Here is a 17,520-nt window from a genome sequence, read left to right on the forward strand (position 1 = left end):
TGGTCAGAGCTGGAGTTTCTTAAGTCCAAATGACACAATTGAATATTTCCTTTTCTCCACCCCTATGGTTTAAACCACGAATTAAAGCAGATGAGGAAAATATACTATATAGAGAAGTGACACTTACTGAACTTTTAGCAAAAAGTGATCTCTTCTGAGATTTTTTAGGGCCTAGAAAGTGGCAATTAGACAGGGGAATTTAGGAGGATTTAGAAGTTAACTGAAAAGCTACCCATGCAGTAATATTACAATAGTGTGATTTTTGTTTGGTTTTTGGGGGGTAATTAGGTTTATTTACTTATTTATTTTTTGTGGGGATTGAATCCAGGACACACTCTACCACTGAGCTCTACCCTCCCCACAATAGCGTGATTTTTACTGGCTGTACAGAATTCTATCCTTTGGATCAATCATCATTTATTTAACCAATTCTTCATTGTTGGGAATAGCCAGCTGGATTAGTTTAAGTCAGGAGTCAGCAGACTTTCTCTTGAAGGGCCAGAGAGTAAATAATTTGGGCTCTGCGAGACACGTGATCTCCAGCAACTACTCAGCTCGGCTGCTTTAACACAAAAGCAGTCGTGGACAATGGCAGCACGTGAAGGGGTGTGGCGTGTTCCCATAAAGCTCTCTGAGTGAACACTGACCTTTCAATTTCATATCATTTTCACATGTCAGGAAATGTGCTTTTGATTTTGCTTTCAACCATTTAAAAATATAAAAACCATTCTTAGCTTTTGGGCTGGATATGGCCTGCGGGTCATAGTATGCTGAGCCCTGGTGTATGGCGCTGTAGACCCGGAGCCTCCGAGTCCTCACAGGGCAGGCAGCTTTCTAGTTTCAACTGATGCCCTCTGAGAGGCTCCAGCACTCAATCCGTAAGCCGTGGTTGAGGGGACACTAGGCCAGACGGGACAGAGAGCAGGAGACCCAGGCCCTGCCCACAGGAAGTGTTAGGAGGGGTCTCCTTGGGGGACGGGTTATGTGGCATGCCTAAAAATACCACAGAGGGGCACAGACACTGGGGTGAAATGAAGTCAAGGGAGAGGGGAGATCCAGGAGGGTTTCCTGGAGGAGGCAGAGTTGATGCTGGGCCTGGAAGGTGGGGTGGAAGAAGGAGGACTCAGGATGATGACTCAGAGTGAGGGCTCTGGAGGGCTGTCCAGACCCGAGGGCATGACAGACGATCTAGACAGCCCCTCCCCCTGGAACATACTCTTCTCTCCCTCCCTTTGCCCCTCTCTAAAATAAGATGAGACAAAATACAATAAATACAAAACGAATAATCTACCATCTCTGAGTGTGGGAAAATGGACAACACTCAGACGCTGTCAACTGGAGTACAAAATTCATGCAGCGTTTTAGAGGGTGACTTTTGCAGGCTCTCTCAATGTTTGTAATGTTTATCACAGGCTTTAACTCAGCAATTCCACATCTTATTTATTCTAAAGGAAGCACACAGGAATATGTTAAGCTGTTTACCTCTGCACTGTAATAGTGAAAAGTTTGAAAACAATTCAAATATCCATTGAAAGGAGAACTGTTAGAAAATTATAATTTGCCCACACTATGTTACACAGTGTAGTAAAGCATAGTATATAATATACATAGTATATATATGGATATAGTATCATATAGTACATAATATATAGTATGATACATTATATTATATAGCGTAATAAAGAACAGTATATAATATATGCCATATATATTATACAGTAAAGAGTTGTACGTAATAATATAGTGTGTATGTAATACAGAACAGTATTGTACAGGATAGCGGCTGTTAAAAAGAACAAAGTAGATCCATATGACTCTCAGCTAAAGGTCACAGCTTTTCTCTGCACAGTTCCCTCTGGGACCCTGTAATGCCCCCTCTGCTCACCCCACAGGCCTTGGGGGTTAGCCACGTCCCCAGCCACCTCCACCCCCTCATGAGCTCTGGGGCTCTGCTCCATCACTTTCTGGTTTCCCTAAGCCTTACCCAACACCTTTGTAATTAGCTCCTTTATTAAACTCATCTCAGTTGCTCCGATACCCAATTTGATACATGCACTAACATACGTTCGTGTCTGCTTGGGAAAAATCTGGAAGAAGACACATTGAACCAGTCAAGAGGCTTGCCTCTAGGAGGGTAGAACAAAGGGCCCTTTGGTTTGGGGGTTTTAATACAGTTCTAGAATACTGGGAACTAGTACATTGAACATAAGCTTTCATAAGCAGGAAACAATGATTGAAAGAAAGCCTGAATTACACCAGAAAATGACACAACATTGTAAACTGACTATATACTTCAATTTAAAAAAAAAAAAGGAGGGGAAAGCCTGAAAGGGCTTCAAAGTCACCACTCAGGCTCCAGGACAAATTTCATTCCAAGGAGCCATAGGTGGGTATTTCTGGCAGCAGAGCTTCCTCCCTCCCTGCCCCCACCGCTCCCAAACATCCATCCTACCTCAGGTGTGTAAACATAGGCTGCTTGGAAACCTCCAGAAATAAAGGCTCTTGCAACGAAGAGTAACAGAGTGAGCATGTTTCTAGGGAGAGGAAAAAAAAATCAAATGAGCAGGTGTATTTTTTCTGTCGCCTTGTTTCAGCAAAGTCTCATCTGCCAGGGTGGAATTTACATCCTAAAATGGGCAACGGCTACCTCCGCCCCACACACGTTCATGCCAGCATGCAGTGCCCTCCCCAGAGGCCTGCTTTTAAAAGTTCATCCTTCTCCAAAGCTCCAGGCTGAGATGGAAATATCTGTGGTGCCCAGAGAGGGGGCAAGTTTTGGAGAAGTGGGATAAATAATCCCAAATCCAGAAAGGACCTAGTCCGGGTAGGAAGCAGCTGATTCGGGGAAAGTAACTTCTATTCAGTATTTTGGGGGTAATCCTGATCCCCAATCCTCTGTTCCACCATTCCTATCATGTCTTTGGATATCAATATTTCTGAATCTAAGCTATGTCTCCAGACCTTCTACAGATTTCTCATCTGTGGTTTGGTCTGGGGCCTTTCAGAGGTCAAGAGAGGCCCAGGCCGATCGCACGTTCTGAAGCTCGTGATGGACGGGAAAAATAGAGGAATGTCTAAAGGGGGTTAGAAACAGGACCTTGAAATATTGCCAGGGAAGAAACCCATAGAGGAATTGAAGCGTTATACGCATGACGTCATTGGGACAAGACACCCGAAGTCTAAATGTGGTCGTGTTTGAGAAAAACCTGGACTAAAGTGCCCTCCTACCCCCACCCTCATCAGAGATCCCCACCTTTGAGCCCAATCTTTTGATCAGTTATGAGGCAGCCAAGAGCCTCAGTCCTAGTGAGGGGTGGGTGACCCCCAGGGAATGTCATCCACAGCCTGCAGGCCCAAAGAGCCACTGACCACAGCTGGAGAAATTAGCCTGCTGGCTGGAGAGAGCTGATTCCCGACCCACCTTCCAACACAGATAAACAGCAGGAGGCTGCAGAAGGAGAAAATGACGAAGCACAGGGCCATGGTCTTCTTGCGGCCCAGGCGGTCGATAATCCAGAGAGTCACAAGGACACCTGCAAGGGAGCAGGGGCACCATGGGAGGCAGCATCTGACGTGGCCCCCAATGACCCCCACCTCCTGGTATTCACACCCTGTATAATCTCCTCCCCTTGAGGGTGGGCTGGACCTTATGACCCGCTTCTAATGACTAGAACACAGCAGAAGTGATGAGATGTCAGTTCTGAGATGAACTTAATACACGACTGGCCTGGGTCTTGTTGGCATTCTCTCTCTCCCAGGCTCTTCTCATGGGCTTGCCTTGATGGAGAAGGCCACCTGGCAAGAAATGGAAGGTGGCCCCTGGCCAATAGGCAATGGGGAACTGAGGCCCTTGGTTCAACGACCCTTGTGGAATCGAATCCCATCAACAACCAGGGGAGTGAGTTTGAAACAGGCCATGCCCTATTTGAGCTTTCAGATGAGACCATAGACCCAGGGCCAACACCTCCACAGCAGCCTTGTGAGATGCACTGAAGCAGAGGACCAAGTAAGCCACTCCCAGACTCCTGACCCTGGGAAACTGTAATAACTATGTGTTGTTTCAAGCCATTAAAATTTGGGATAATTTGTTACACAGCAATCGATAACCAATACAGGCACCAAGGAGATCTGAATAGGGGCATTCTCTGAAACTAGGTAGCAGATCCCTGGGCTGGGAGTCAGAAACATGTGGGTTCTAAAGCCTCATCTTGCCTCTAACTTGCCACGTGGTCTTAGGTTAGTCCCTGGCCTTCTCTGAACCTCAATTTCTTCACTGATAAAGTAGGACTAAATAAAAATAAAACTGTCTACCTCGGTAGCGCCATTTAACATATTGCCTAATAATAATAATATCTGGGTCAAGCACTTTTACATCGATTATCTTGTTCAATCATCGAAACAAAACCTCTAAAAGAAATGCAAGTAGCCCATTTTTCACATTTATTCAATAAATACACTGAGTGCCTACACTGTGTGTCAGAAGCTGTTCTAGGATCTTGGGGTATATCAGTGAACAAAACAACAAAACAATACATGTAATAAATGAGGAAGAAGAATCTGAGTTTCAGAAAGGTAAAATCATGGCTGGAAATGGTGAGCACTTGACATCGTGGAAACGGTGGCTGTTATGCTGAGTTGAACACTTTTAATGTTACCTGCTAAACTATATGGGGAAAGGGTTTTAGAGGAAAGACAGAAGTGAAGTACAAGGGTGGATTCTGGGCTCTGGGATAGGAACACAGGTCCTAGCTCTGTCAGCTGTAGGACACTCACTGTCTTAGTTGGGTTTTACCAGACGTAGACCCTGTGACAAGGGTCCAAGTGCAAGGTATTTACTTGGGAGGTCATCTGAGGAGGCACCAGTAGGAGAGTGGAGAAGTGAAACAGAAAAAGGGAACAACTAATCAGGGTGCATATCAAGCAAGTTACCACTGTGGGCAATTGCTGCTGAATCCACTGGAGGACTCTGGGAGCCCGTGTGGAACATGCACCTTAAATTCTCCTCCCTGATAGGTGAGGAAGCTGGGGTATTTATACCCCCAACTCCCACAGTTACTGTTTGAAGGCTCTTCCCAGGTGTTAACTCCCTGGCACTTGCAGCCACCTTGCTTTTAGATACCGACTCTTTCCACTCCTCCTGAGAGAGCCCTCAGGCACAGAGATGCAGACATTGGCAGCTGCAAGAGGCAGGAACAATTTTTGCTACATCTCTCCAAGCTCAGTTTCTTCAGATGTAAAATGGAAATAATTAGACTACTTCACAAGATTAAAAGAGACCATATCTGCAAAATACACAGCACAGTATACATGCATGCATACAGTAAGCACTTGATAAATGCCAGATGTGATGATTGTTGTAGTAATTTTTATTTTTAAAGGAAAAAGATCACCTTTGCTTTAGGTGCAGGTTTGGAGTTTTAACATCCCACTGATCCTTTCCAGCGTGACTGGTGTCGGGGAACAATTCTCCATGGGTCTCTTGTATTCCTGCACATCTTGTGAGCAGAGGCACTAGCTGCCCTTTTGTTCTAGGCTAGCATTTCAAGGTTGTTTGTAGAGCCAACAGCCTTGGGAGGTAGAGCTACTGTCTCCTCCTAGAGCCTGGGGATGGTCTGTTAACTCTCCAGTATAATAAAGATGATGTCTCTCTCTGGAGCAAAGGCTAAACAGGTTTCTGGCCGCCTATTATAAAAGATTTGGGTTCCCTAAGCTTGAGATGCCTCAGCTGTGTTGCAAATCCACTGAATGTGTAAGATTCACTGGGACCCTTCCTCGTCATCCCCATGGGACTTGGGGGCATGGGGAGCCAGTGCTCATGTACTCCTCAGGTGGCTTGCTGTGCTGTGGGGTAATAGTCCTTTGTCCCTGACCCAGGGGTCTCATGTCTTCAGCCAGCATGCCCCAAAGTGGGCAGCTTAACGTGTTAGCTTTTCAGTAGAGTAAAACGTCACCCCCTTGACAACTTGTAGCCAAGGATTGGGGGAAAGAAATCCCCGGCTTCCCCTAGAAATGGGATTTGCTTCCAGGCGGCACCAGCTAGAGCCATCAGCTGAGCGGATGCCATGGTCTCAGGCTGCCCTGCCCCAGCCCCAGCCCCACCTTGCACAGGTCCCTCACCTGGGAACTCAGAGAGGGTGGTCCACAGCAAGTCCATGTAATCCTCCTTGCTCAGATACTCGCAGGCCAGGCTGCATTTTGCCTCTACTGCCTTCTTCCGGCTGGAGACTGGGAGATGAGAGACAGAGAGAAAAGGAGGAAGAGCCATGTGCCCTCTTGAATCACACCCTCCCGCTCCCCTACACCTCCTTCCCTGAGGATGATTTGGCTGGGGTGCCATCGAAGGAGCACAGGCTCGGGAGTGAGACGGACTAAGGTGTGAATCCTACCCAGCAGTGTTACAGCTTCATCTCGCTGAGCCTCAGTTTCCTTCCTAAACTGGGGCTAATAAAACTACTGGGCAAGGTGGTCAAAGGAATGAAACCAGGCTGTGCATATGAATGTGCTTAGCCCAGAACTGGCACAGACTAGGTGCTTTGGTGGCAGACAGACTCTAGGGTGGCTTCTGTGCCCCCACCTATATTATCTGGCCCCCATTACTTCCCTGATCCCACCTTCTCTCTCCCTCCCTCTGCTCACTTAACTCCAGTCACACTCATTTCCTCGCTGTTCCTTTGTGAAGTAAGGCACATTTCTGCCTCAGGACCTTTGCATCATCTGCTCTCTCCCTCAGCTGCACTTTATATATCTCCATGACTAATTTTCTCACCTCCTTCAAGTCTTTCTTTAAATCTCACCTTCTCATTGAGGCCACCCTGACCACCCCATGTAAAACTTTGACCTACCCATGGCCCCTTACTCTGCCCCACACTCCCGATCTCCCTTCCTCTGCTTTATCTTTTTTTTCCCTCCATATCATTTGTTAGGACACAGAGTGAAGGACTTTGAAATGGGCAAAATGTCCTGTCTGGTGAACCCTTATCAGTTTTCTCATCTTCAATTATCTGTAAGCTAGTTTACAACTCTTCACAGTAATCCTAATGCAAATGATTCTTGTCCATCAAAATGCAGATTGTGTCCAGTGGTGATGCAATTGACTATTGCCTTCTGCACACAGCTGACTTTTGCCTCTAGGTGTAAATCCATTTCAGCCTTTCTGATTTCCTACATACATGTGTGTTTTGAATTCTCCTTTGAACCAGTTGTAACCTCTTGCTGGTGTTAGTAGATAATTCTCCAAGCAGCTCTCACATTTTCTGCATGTTTTGTGAGCAGAGGCACTGGCTACTTTTGTTCTGGACAATCTTTTCAAGGATTTAAGTTTAGCAAACAGCCTTGAAAGATAGAGAGGATTTTTCTTTGGTGCAAAGGGCAGGTTTGCTTATGGCCTTTGAAGATACAGCATCTTTCTGCAGAACAAGGAGCAGGCAGGCTTAGCATACGGTAGAAAAGATCTGGGTGCCCTGAGCTCAGGGTTCCTCTCCTGTAACACAACCCCCTGCTTTTGTGTCACCTGCCCTCTTCACATCGCCCAGTAGGAACTGGGGCTCAAGGAACGAGTGTCAGAATCTGCTGATACCCTAGCAAGTGCTATTACTGTGAGTAACAGTCCTTTGTCTCTGACCCAGGAAGGTCGTGTCTTCGGCTAGCATCTCCGGAAACTGGGAAAGGCTAGCTCGTTAGCTTGCAAATAGGTAAGATCTCAGATTTTCCACAGTTCTTAACAACCGGTTCATTCATTCATTGATGAGTTAAACAAAATAAAGCCTTTGATATGTGTTCATTTCATATTGGTAGGAGAGGCATGATCTGACCTTCACATTTTTTCCTTTAACATACCTATCACCTTTCAACAGACTGTATAATTTCCTTACTTATTATGCTATTCTCTCTCTCTCTCTCTGCCCTCACTAAAAATATAAACTCATGGAGTGGGGACATTTGTGTTTTGTTTTCACTGCTGTATCAAACACCTAGACCAGCACCTGGCATGTAGAAACTGAATCTCTTTGCAATTGAATTGAATGAATGACTTGCCCAAGGTCTCACAGCGATTTGGTGCTGGAAACCAGGCTCCTTGAGGTTTACTTACTTATTTTCAAGGAGGGACTGTACTGGGAGTTGAACCACTCTGCTGCTGAGCTCTCCCGTTCCCCCTCCCCCTCCCAGAGAGCATTTTTTAACACGGATTGGCAAAACCGCTGCCTGCGGCCACATCTGGTCTCCTGCCTGTTTCTGCCTGGCGGCAGGCTAAAGATACTTCTTGTATTTTTTTAAATGATTTTTAAAATCAAAAGAAGAACCACCTTTCAGGACATAAAAATGATATGAAATTCAAATTTGTGGTCATAAAAGAGGTCTTCTTGGATAAGCAAGGCCTGTTGGTTTATATATTTGTCCACAACTGCTTTTCTGCTACAAGCGCCGAGTCCTTTGGTCCACAAAGCACAAAATATTTACTCTCTGGCCCTTTATAGAAAAACTCTGCCAATCCTTGCTTTATAACATGCCACTGGATCCCCTGCTTTGCTTAAGCAGGTCCACTGTTAGGGGCGCATGATTTAGGCTCAATGAATACCAAACCTCGAATCTACAACTGAGATGCTTCCCCAGGGCAGTTCATTGAAGACTGCCTGTCCCACCCCTTCGCTAGGAGCTATGACTCTGCTATCTCGTCAAATCCTTCTACCAATAAGCAAAACTATTAACTAAGATTACAGAGGCTTACCATGAAAAAGAGAATTGGACAAATCCTGCCAACAGGCAAGGACTTGATCGCTTGATCCCCCAGCCTGAGTTCAGTGCTAGGAATCTGGGATCCTCTTAAAGACAGAATGCCCAGACATCATAGATAGACTTTGATTTTTATTCAGTCCTCCAGTTTTACAATAGAATCACTGGGGGAGCTTTTAAAACTCCCTAATGTCAGGGCCCCACCCCTCAAAGATGCAGGTTAAATTGGTCTGGGTATTGTTTAAAGGTTGCAACCCTGGTTTAAAATCTCCCCTGGGTGATTCTGTCGTGTGGCCAGCATTGAGCTCCAGCCTGGTTCTCAGACTTACTGCACACATCAGGATTGCTACCCGGGGTCACAGCCGTAGAACTCAGTGCTGTACTTCATGGAGCCCTTTAGGGGACATTAAATATGACTCCATGATAATATCACCTCTATCAATGAGACAGGAAGGGGGCAGGGCACAGCCATTCAAAGAATGTTACAGCAGTTAACATCAAAACGGTGTAAGATTCAACCCCTAGTAGGCCTTGAGGCTCAAGATGATGAGAGACTTAACTTCTAGCAGATCCTGAGCTTCATTATACGCTCACTGTGATATATTAACATGGTGGATAACACGCCCACAGGCACCATGGCAGTCCCAAGGCTAGCCACAAAAGGTCAAAGAGTGGGAAATGGCCAACTTCCTGGGAATCCCAGCCCCTTCCCCTTAGACTAGTCCTTCCACTTACTAGCACATGAAGCCACCGAGCCCATAAAAATCAGTAACACGGTGCCTCGGGGCCACCCCTCTCTCTCCCTCTTCGGAGACGGCCCACACTCTGTCTATGGAGTGTGTACCTACTTTTCATCTGAGCACCCAACCCTCACACCTCATGGCCTTTCTCTTGCCTTTCAATGTATCTCTCTGAATAAATCTACCTTCACTCAACAGTGGCTCGCTCTTGAATTCTTTCCTGCGCGAAGCCAAGGACCCACATTTGGTGGGGCACGTCCCAGGGGCTCAGCTGAGACCTGGGACACAGCCCTCCTCATGCCCCACATTTGTTTCCCTGCATCATCATGACAAGATGGTCCAGGTTGCTACCACAGCACCTTGGAAACCACAGCCCAGCTCTCTCCTGCACAGATTTTTTTTCAGAAAGTTTCTCCCTAAAGTTGGTGGGGATAAATTCACCAGGCTTTGCGCAAGGCCAGACCCTGGAAGGGCAGAACCTGGGGTGGGAGTGTGTGCATGACCTTGTGCATTGGAAGTGGGGCTCATTAACCGGTAAAGGGCAGTGATACTTACTGCTGCAAACATCTCCCGCCTGGAAGAGCTCAGTGGTGAGCAGAACTAATCCGTAGTAAGAAAACGCGTTGGAAAACCTGCCAGGAAGGATGCAAGGATGGTAAGAAAGTGATCGGAGGAATGAAAGTCCCCATTCCCCATCCATTCTTGAAGGACGTGCAACTACAGTGGCAGCAGAGACTAGTCCTTGGGCTCAGGCCACACTCGGCTTTTGGGGGCTTTCCTGGACCCTTGAGCAGGAAGGTGGCAGGTACAAAGCAGAGTGATGTGATAAACAAAGGACATAGGAAGTGATCCTGTGTCCTGTGAAAGATCAGGAACAGCACTATATCACAGACATGCCACCCCCGAGGCTGTTTACTCAGCTGGCAAAAGGAGGGAAAAAATGGGGGGACCAAAATTTTGTTGAAAACAGTCATCGTTGACCCATGTCAACAGACGCCAAGGCTTCTGGGTTGAGCTGGTCCACCTGGATAGGGAAGAGCGAGGGAAAGCGTTGATAACCTAGGTATGCCCCAGTGTTGGAAGATTTGCTTTACTCCACTTCTCTTTTTTAAGGAAGCCCTACATTCGTATGTCTTTTCGCTAACTGGAAGAAATCCGAGGAGGATTTCAATTTTACTAAAAAGGGATGAAAATTGAAAACAGCATTCAGTGTTCATTTTGTAGAGGAAGCAAGGCCCCAAGCAGCCAGAGTGACGCCACCCAGCTCCTACCCCGGGAACTACACTCAGCATCTCAGCCTCTCAGCCTCCAAGCTGCCAGAGCCCTGAACTGTGTCTGTGAGCATCTGTGGTTTATCTCCATTTATTTTGTTTCCTTTATTAGCAAGATATGTCCTCCAGTAATTACTTCTTCGCTTTATGCCTTTTCAGCATATGAAAGGTTTCACTGGAATCTTTCTCTACTTTTTTCTTTTTTTAACTTTTTTTTTTTTTGGCAAGGGAGAGTAGTTAAGTTTTATTATTTATCACTTATTTATTTGTTTTTAATGGAGGTGCTGGAACTTGAACCCAGGACCTCGTGCGTGCTAAGCATGCAATCTACCACCTGAGCTGTACCCTCCCCCTAGAATCTTTCTCTCTTTTTGAATAGTGGGGGGTGAAAACCTGTGCTCAGAACTGGGCTCCAGCTCTGCCCAGGCATTCCTGAGAGCTGAATCAAGTCACCAAGCATTTATTAAATGCCTGCTGTGTGCCCAGTCAACTGTGGAGTCTGCAGGCTTCACGAGCATCTCAAAGCAGAATGACACGGTTAATTAATTCTCGACTGTTGCCTGAGCCAGAATATTCTCGTCCTATAGTACAGTTACGTAGAACTCAGTCATAATCAGAAGCTGATGATTAACTTTCTTGGGTGATGGTATGTGCTAGCAAATTTAGTGATTTCTACACTCCTCTAAAATTAGCCTTTAATTAATTGCTTAGTATTCGAGAAGTGTCATCTCAACAGAATCACATGCACTCAAAGACAGATACTCTCAGTTCTGTTTCCCCACCTTTTAAAATATCCTGCAGACTCCATCCTTGTCCTGGGCACACAGCAGGTGTTTAATCGATGCTTGGTGAGTTGATTAAGCTCTTGGGGGCAATGCAGGGGCAGAGGTGGAGCCTGGTGCTGCGTATTATCAAAGCTTTCCCTTCCCTTTCCCTGCAATCGACCTCTTTGAGGACCCTCCCCTTGCTGATTAGCATCTCTGCTCGAAGGTGAACAGGAAAAGTTCAAAACAGAATACAGAGCCTTAGCGGGGCCAGTTTTGCGCACTGTTAATGCTGTGTACACAATTTGGTAGAAAGAGTTGAAAGCGTGGCTGAAATGTGACTAGTTGTGGCTCGTAAGGTAATGACTCTCTGCAGATGCCCTCCAGCCATCGCCCTGGTTGCTTTTTTAAGAAAAAGCGGAACAAGATGAGAACTGAAAGTTAAAAGAATGCCCAAGTTGACCAAATCAGTGGTTCCCCAAATATGGGCCCTGTATCACTGGTGGTCCCCATGGTAATATGAGCAGAGAGGGGACCGATACAGCAAAAATATTAAATCTCATTGCGAAAAAAAAATTCCCTTTTGGGAACGGGGCAGGGAAGGGATAAATTGGGAGTCTGGGATTAGCAGGTGCAAACGACTATATACGGAATGGATAAACAACAAGGTCCTGCTGTACAGCACAGGGAACTAGCTTCAATAACTTGTAAGAGCCTATAATGAAAAATAATATGAAAAGGAATATATATGTATATGTAACTGAATCACTTTGCTGCGCACCAGAGACTAACTCAACATTATGAATCAACTAAACGTCAATTAAAAAAAATCCCTTTAAGTTTCATATCTCAGTCGTACTTAGGTGCTAATGAGCCCTTAACACCTCCTCTCTCTCCCAGTCTCTTAAACACAGCAGTTCAGTGCCATGGCATATCATCAATCTAGCTACTTGTTACTGTACTGGCATCCGTTGGTATCCGTAGGGGGTTAGTTCCAGGATGCCCTGTGAAAATCAAAATCCTTGGATGCTCAAGTCCCTTATATAAGATGGCATAGTATTTGCATATAACCTACACACATCCTCCCATATACTTTAAATCATCTCTAGATTACTTAGAACACCCAATACAATGTAAGTGCTGTGTAAAGAGTTGTAACCACAACGTAAATGTTATGTAAACAGCCATCAGTGCACAGCAAATTCAAATTTTGCTTTTTAGAACTTCTTGAAATTTTTTTCCCCCTTTCTGAATATTTTCCATCTGCAGCTGGTTGAATCCTTGGATGTGAAACGTGTGGCTAGGGAAGATCTGCTATATTTATCTTTAAAAGCGACCTCTATATGTGGCCTGCAATTAAAGTTTTTCCTTAAAGCAGATATACAAAGTTTCCTTTGAAAAGACATTTATCGGAGTAAAAAGTGAGTCACATTAAAGAAAAAGACAAAGAAAGTAATAGTACAGGCAATCTCTGCATAACACAGAAGTCAGGAAATTGACGCTCAATTTTGTAAATGTTGCCCAAGATGGAAAAGTTCTCTGTGCTCCGAGTTAAAACAAAACCCCAAACAGGGCACAGATGAGGACCAAAGCATCGACAAATGGCTCTTACCATATAAACCACAGCAACAAGGTCGTCCATCTAAAGTGGGGTGTGAAAAGGTCCCTCATTTTGCCTCGGTCTTCCTGTTGCAAGACAAAGAATGCCATTTACTCTCCTCCCCTGCAGATGTGTGGACACCGGCTGGTGGCCTGAGACAAGTGGACACCCACGGCTGGGAGGCAGGATTACTGCTGGGCTGGACACTCAATATCCGAGAACCCAGGGGATTCCTGAAGGTTGGAGACAGTCCTCATCCCCACTTCAACCTGGAATCCTGGAGCCGGGAGGCAGACCCCCTCCGGTGTGGCCCCTTTGAGCCCTCTTGGGCGATTCCATGGACCCGGGGAGCAAACAATTAGTCCAAGTTGTCTCAGACCATTTCATGCCTTCCCCACCCAAAGCCAGCTCCTGGTCAAGATGATCAAAATGAATGTGCTGAAAATCAATTCGCCAAAAGCCCACTTGCCAAAAGATCGATTAGCTAAATGACCCATTTGCTGATTTTATATAACTTAGTAACTTACCAGATCTTTGCTTTGCAATGTTCTGTTTAAAAATATATACATATTCTATGATTGTGATTATCTTCTTCTTCTATATATTTAATGAATGTATTTTTCTTCATAGCAATTTGAGCAGTGCTCACTTATCTAAACATACTAAAAAAGTTTTTTTTAAGATTATGGGTTATAGGTGGTTTAATCTATGAATATTGTCTTTGTGAATAGAATGTTTTTGTAATATATTTATTTGTTTCTTAACTTTTTAATCTTTTATTTTTTTTTTAATGGAGGTCCTTGGGGACTGAATCTAGGACCTCAGGCATGCTCAGCACGTGCTCTACCACTGAGCTCTTACCCACGCCTGCCTCAATATATTCGTGAATAAAAAAAAAAGCAATACTCATTAATATGCTTACCGTGAATGTTAGTAGTTATTGAATATATTTTAGAATGGATTCATTCATTGATATATTTAGGAATGTATTCATTAATATAGTTTTAGAGGGAATATATTGAGGAATAGATATATTCATTTATACATGGGAAAAATATATCCCTATTTACTAAATATATTCAAAAAGAATAACCCTTAAAATAAGTTTTTGGTAAATGGTTACATTGGCAAGTCAGTTCAGGAAAATTGGCTTTTGGAGAATTGGTCTGCTTCTGGAAAGCCCTTCTCTCCTCTTTTTTGGTGGTGGGAGATTCACCACCTCCTTGGAGCCTTCCTGGACCTGAGAGAGCTCTCTCTCCGTGGGCTTGGCTGCCCCTGGCTGCATCAGCTATGCACCTGTCTGCATGACCTCCATCAAAAAACCCCCCAAAAAACAAAAAACCAGGGCTGGGAGTGGGGTATAGCTCCGCGCTAGAGTGCATGCTTCGCCTGCAGGAGGTCCTGGGTTCAATCCCCAGTACCTCCATTAAAACAAAAAGGGGCCCACTGCGGGGTACCCTGAAACACAGTGAGGCCCCCCACAGCAGCAGCTCCCTTCCAATGTGAAGCCCACAGCTGGAGTATCCTTGGAGCATCCTTGACACTTTTAGTTTACAAAACACATTTCAAACCACTGTGTGCTTTCTCCACCCAGAACAATTTCAACCAGGAGGCAGGGAGGAGAACGTGGCCTCTCCACAAAGGCAACTAAAGGTGGCTTCTGCACCCCGGGTTCTTTGGGATGCTCCCCTATCCCACCACTGTGCCTCCCAAAGTGGATCGGGGGTCTCCTGGCTTCTACGTTGTGAGACCCCTGCCTAACACTACCTCTCAATCAGATGAAATTGCACTCAGTTCTTTTTGCATAGTATAGAAATGATCAGAAATACTATTTCCTTGTCGGGTCTGTTGTTTGCTTACGTGCATTTGTGATGTTTCTCTCAGCTGCTTGGATGATTCTTGAGGGCAGGAACTGCTGCCTTTAATCCAGCTCCTTTCTTCCCACTTGTACCTGTGCTAGGTGCTCATAAATACTCACGGAAGCGTATTCCCTGATGGTGTTGCCATGGAGAACGATGCACCATCCATAAAGGATGGCTACACGGGCGCACAGTGTGGTGCAGTATGGCGCCTTGGATCTAAGCCTATCCCTGCACTTTCTAATGTGGTTTTATTGTCAAGCCTTTGACAATCAATCACATTCGCTAATCAGACTTCATGGGTGCTGACAGATGAAACTGAAGCAGTAGTAGTTACAGGACCCATTAAGGGACGTTATATTCCATTTCTCTAGTCACTGGCTAAGTTCTCCAAGTGGCACTTTTGGGACTTGGCAGTGAAAATACACAGTTTGGAGCTGCCAAATTCCCCTTGCAGGCCCTGTCAGCGGCGCCCCGCCCCAGCCACTCGCTGTATACCCGCAAGCACAGGGACACCCCCCGCCCCCGTCATGTACGCACGCTCCCCAGCGCATGCAGGGACGTGCACTGAATCAGTCTGCCAGTCACCAACCTGTCTGGAGATGATGAGTTTCCCCAGAGGCATGGGGGCTCCGTTCTCTGTGGCTATCCTCTTTAAGGTGGCGATAGCCTTCTCCTGGTTCCCGGACAGTACATCATATCTTGCACTCTCTGGCAGCCACTATGGGGACAGGAGACCCAGATGTGGCCAGTTAGGGCAGAACAGAACGCTCGGTCCCAAACATACACTCTTATCTGTGTGTAGAGTCCTTAAGAGTGGAGGCTCTGGAGCCAGAAGACTGGCTTCAAATCCTGGCCCTGCCATTGATTATGTGCTCTGTGACCTTGAGCGATAACTTGATCTCTCTGTGCCTCCATTTTCTCATCCATAGAATGGGAATAATAATGGATCACCCTTCTTAGGGTTGTTGACAGGATCAAATGGGATATTCCAGTCAAAGCGCTTAGCACAGTGCCTGGAATGGGTTAATCGAGGTGTTACTGTTGCCATTGCTATGACTATAATTTGGTACTGCTGAGTTCCAGGTGATGGCTGAATTAAATTGACCGCCACTAGAAAAGGAAAAAATATAAAAGTCCACCACTCTCACCATCATCATCTCTCAAGAAACTATACCTCACCTGTGTTCAGCATCATCTTGCAAACTCAAAGAGACAGAAAGAAATCAGAAAGACCTTTAGACCTAACAGAGGCCCAACCCCAAGTGACTAGATAAAGATATCTTCATAAAACAAAGCAAGAGCAATCTGTGAAATAACAGAAGGTGAGGCTGGGAGTCAGAAAATCTGGTTCAAATAAGTTCTGTTGTTTATTTGCTGTGTGCCTTTTGACAAGTCAGTCAACCTCTCTGGGCCTCAATTGCCTCATTAGTAAAATGAGACTGTAGCAGAGATTGCTGGTGTCCATTAAAACTCATGCCTCCCTTTCCATAGCATAGAGTTGTACTCGGATATGGCTGCCCAGCCAGGAACTACATTTCCCAGCATGCCTTGCACCCCAGTGAGGCCATGTGACACGCTTTCACCAATGGCATATGAGACGAATATTCCTGGCTGTCTCTACCTGCCCTTCTTCAGTCTGCGTGTAGAAGACTCCAAAGCCCTGGACAATGGCAGAGCTACAAGCTGGAAGGAACCTGGGTCTGGAATCACACTTGCCAAAAGGAGCATCCATTCTGCACTCTTATGTGAGTGAGAAATAAACTCCTATCATGTTAAGTTACTGAACGTGTAGGCTTTGTTTGTTACAGCAGCTGGTATCATCCTAACTAATATCAGGTTCATCATGTCCCACCTCCCACGGTTATTGGGAGGAATAAATATGATAATGCATGTAAAGAGCCTGTACAGAGCCTGCTACAATATTATACTCTGTAATTATTACTACCTGCTATCATTACCAGAAATTGTTATATTATTTACCATCAGTGAGATCCCACCTTCTACCCATAGGCCTATTTTGGGGCCCACTGGTTATAAAGCATTTCATGAGTGTGGTCTACACATGAAATGGTAAGTGTATAGTTTGATCTCACTCTGTGTGTGTGTGTGTGGGGGGGGTGTAATTTATGCAGAGCTGAGATGGAGAGAGCATTTGAACCCCTGGACCCAGCCATGCCTGAAGCCAGATATTTAATTTTCCGTCATGTATCTCTTTCACTCAAGCCAGTCTGAATTGGGTTTTTGTCACTTGCAACTTAAGAATCCCAACTATTCCAAATACAGTTACCTTAAGTGTAGATCCTTCAGTGGGTGGGCAAGGTACTCCCCACCCTCTTGCTATCTCCCTAAAGAACATCCCAGCAGAATCTGTTTGGAGGAAACCGGACACCCCATATTGGGCCTAAACCAGACCCTGTTCCTTTATCTCATTACCTGATTAAAAAGATAATCTTAAGAGGTGGCTTTGGTGCCCTTCTCCTCATTCTCCCCACCGAAATATAGTGAATGGCAGGAGACCAAGTAGCAAAGGCTGAGATCTCATAAACAAAGATA

The 17,520-nt window shown here is 45.4% G+C and overlaps 1 protein-coding gene across 3 annotated transcripts in view; it reads right to left on the reverse strand.

The window, feature by feature from the left end:
• Window positions 1–17,520, reverse strand: part of SVOP (SV2 related protein) — a 46,436-nt gene that overhangs the window by 3,797 nt on the left and 25,119 nt on the right. For all 3 annotated transcript variants that reach the window (XM_006204753.4, XM_072953671.1, XM_072953670.1), the window contains 6 exons: window positions 15,557–15,685; window positions 13,118–13,191; window positions 10,026–10,102; window positions 6,118–6,225; window positions 3,422–3,533; window positions 2,453–2,534 (listed from right to left, as the gene is read on the reverse strand). In XM_006204753.4, coding sequence (XP_006204815.2) covers window positions 2,453–2,534; window positions 3,422–3,533; window positions 6,118–6,225; window positions 10,026–10,102; window positions 13,118–13,191; window positions 15,557–15,685 — 582 coding nt within the window. The remainder of the gene's footprint in view (window positions 1–2,452; window positions 2,535–3,421; window positions 3,534–6,117; window positions 6,226–10,025; window positions 10,103–13,117; window positions 13,192–15,556; window positions 15,686–17,520) is intronic.

The sequence above is a fragment of the Vicugna pacos genome, chromosome 32 (genome assembly GCF_048564905.1).
Source record: "Vicugna pacos chromosome 32, VicPac4, whole genome shotgun sequence".
Taxonomy (NCBI): Eukaryota; Metazoa; Chordata; class Mammalia; order Artiodactyla; family Camelidae; genus Vicugna; species Vicugna pacos.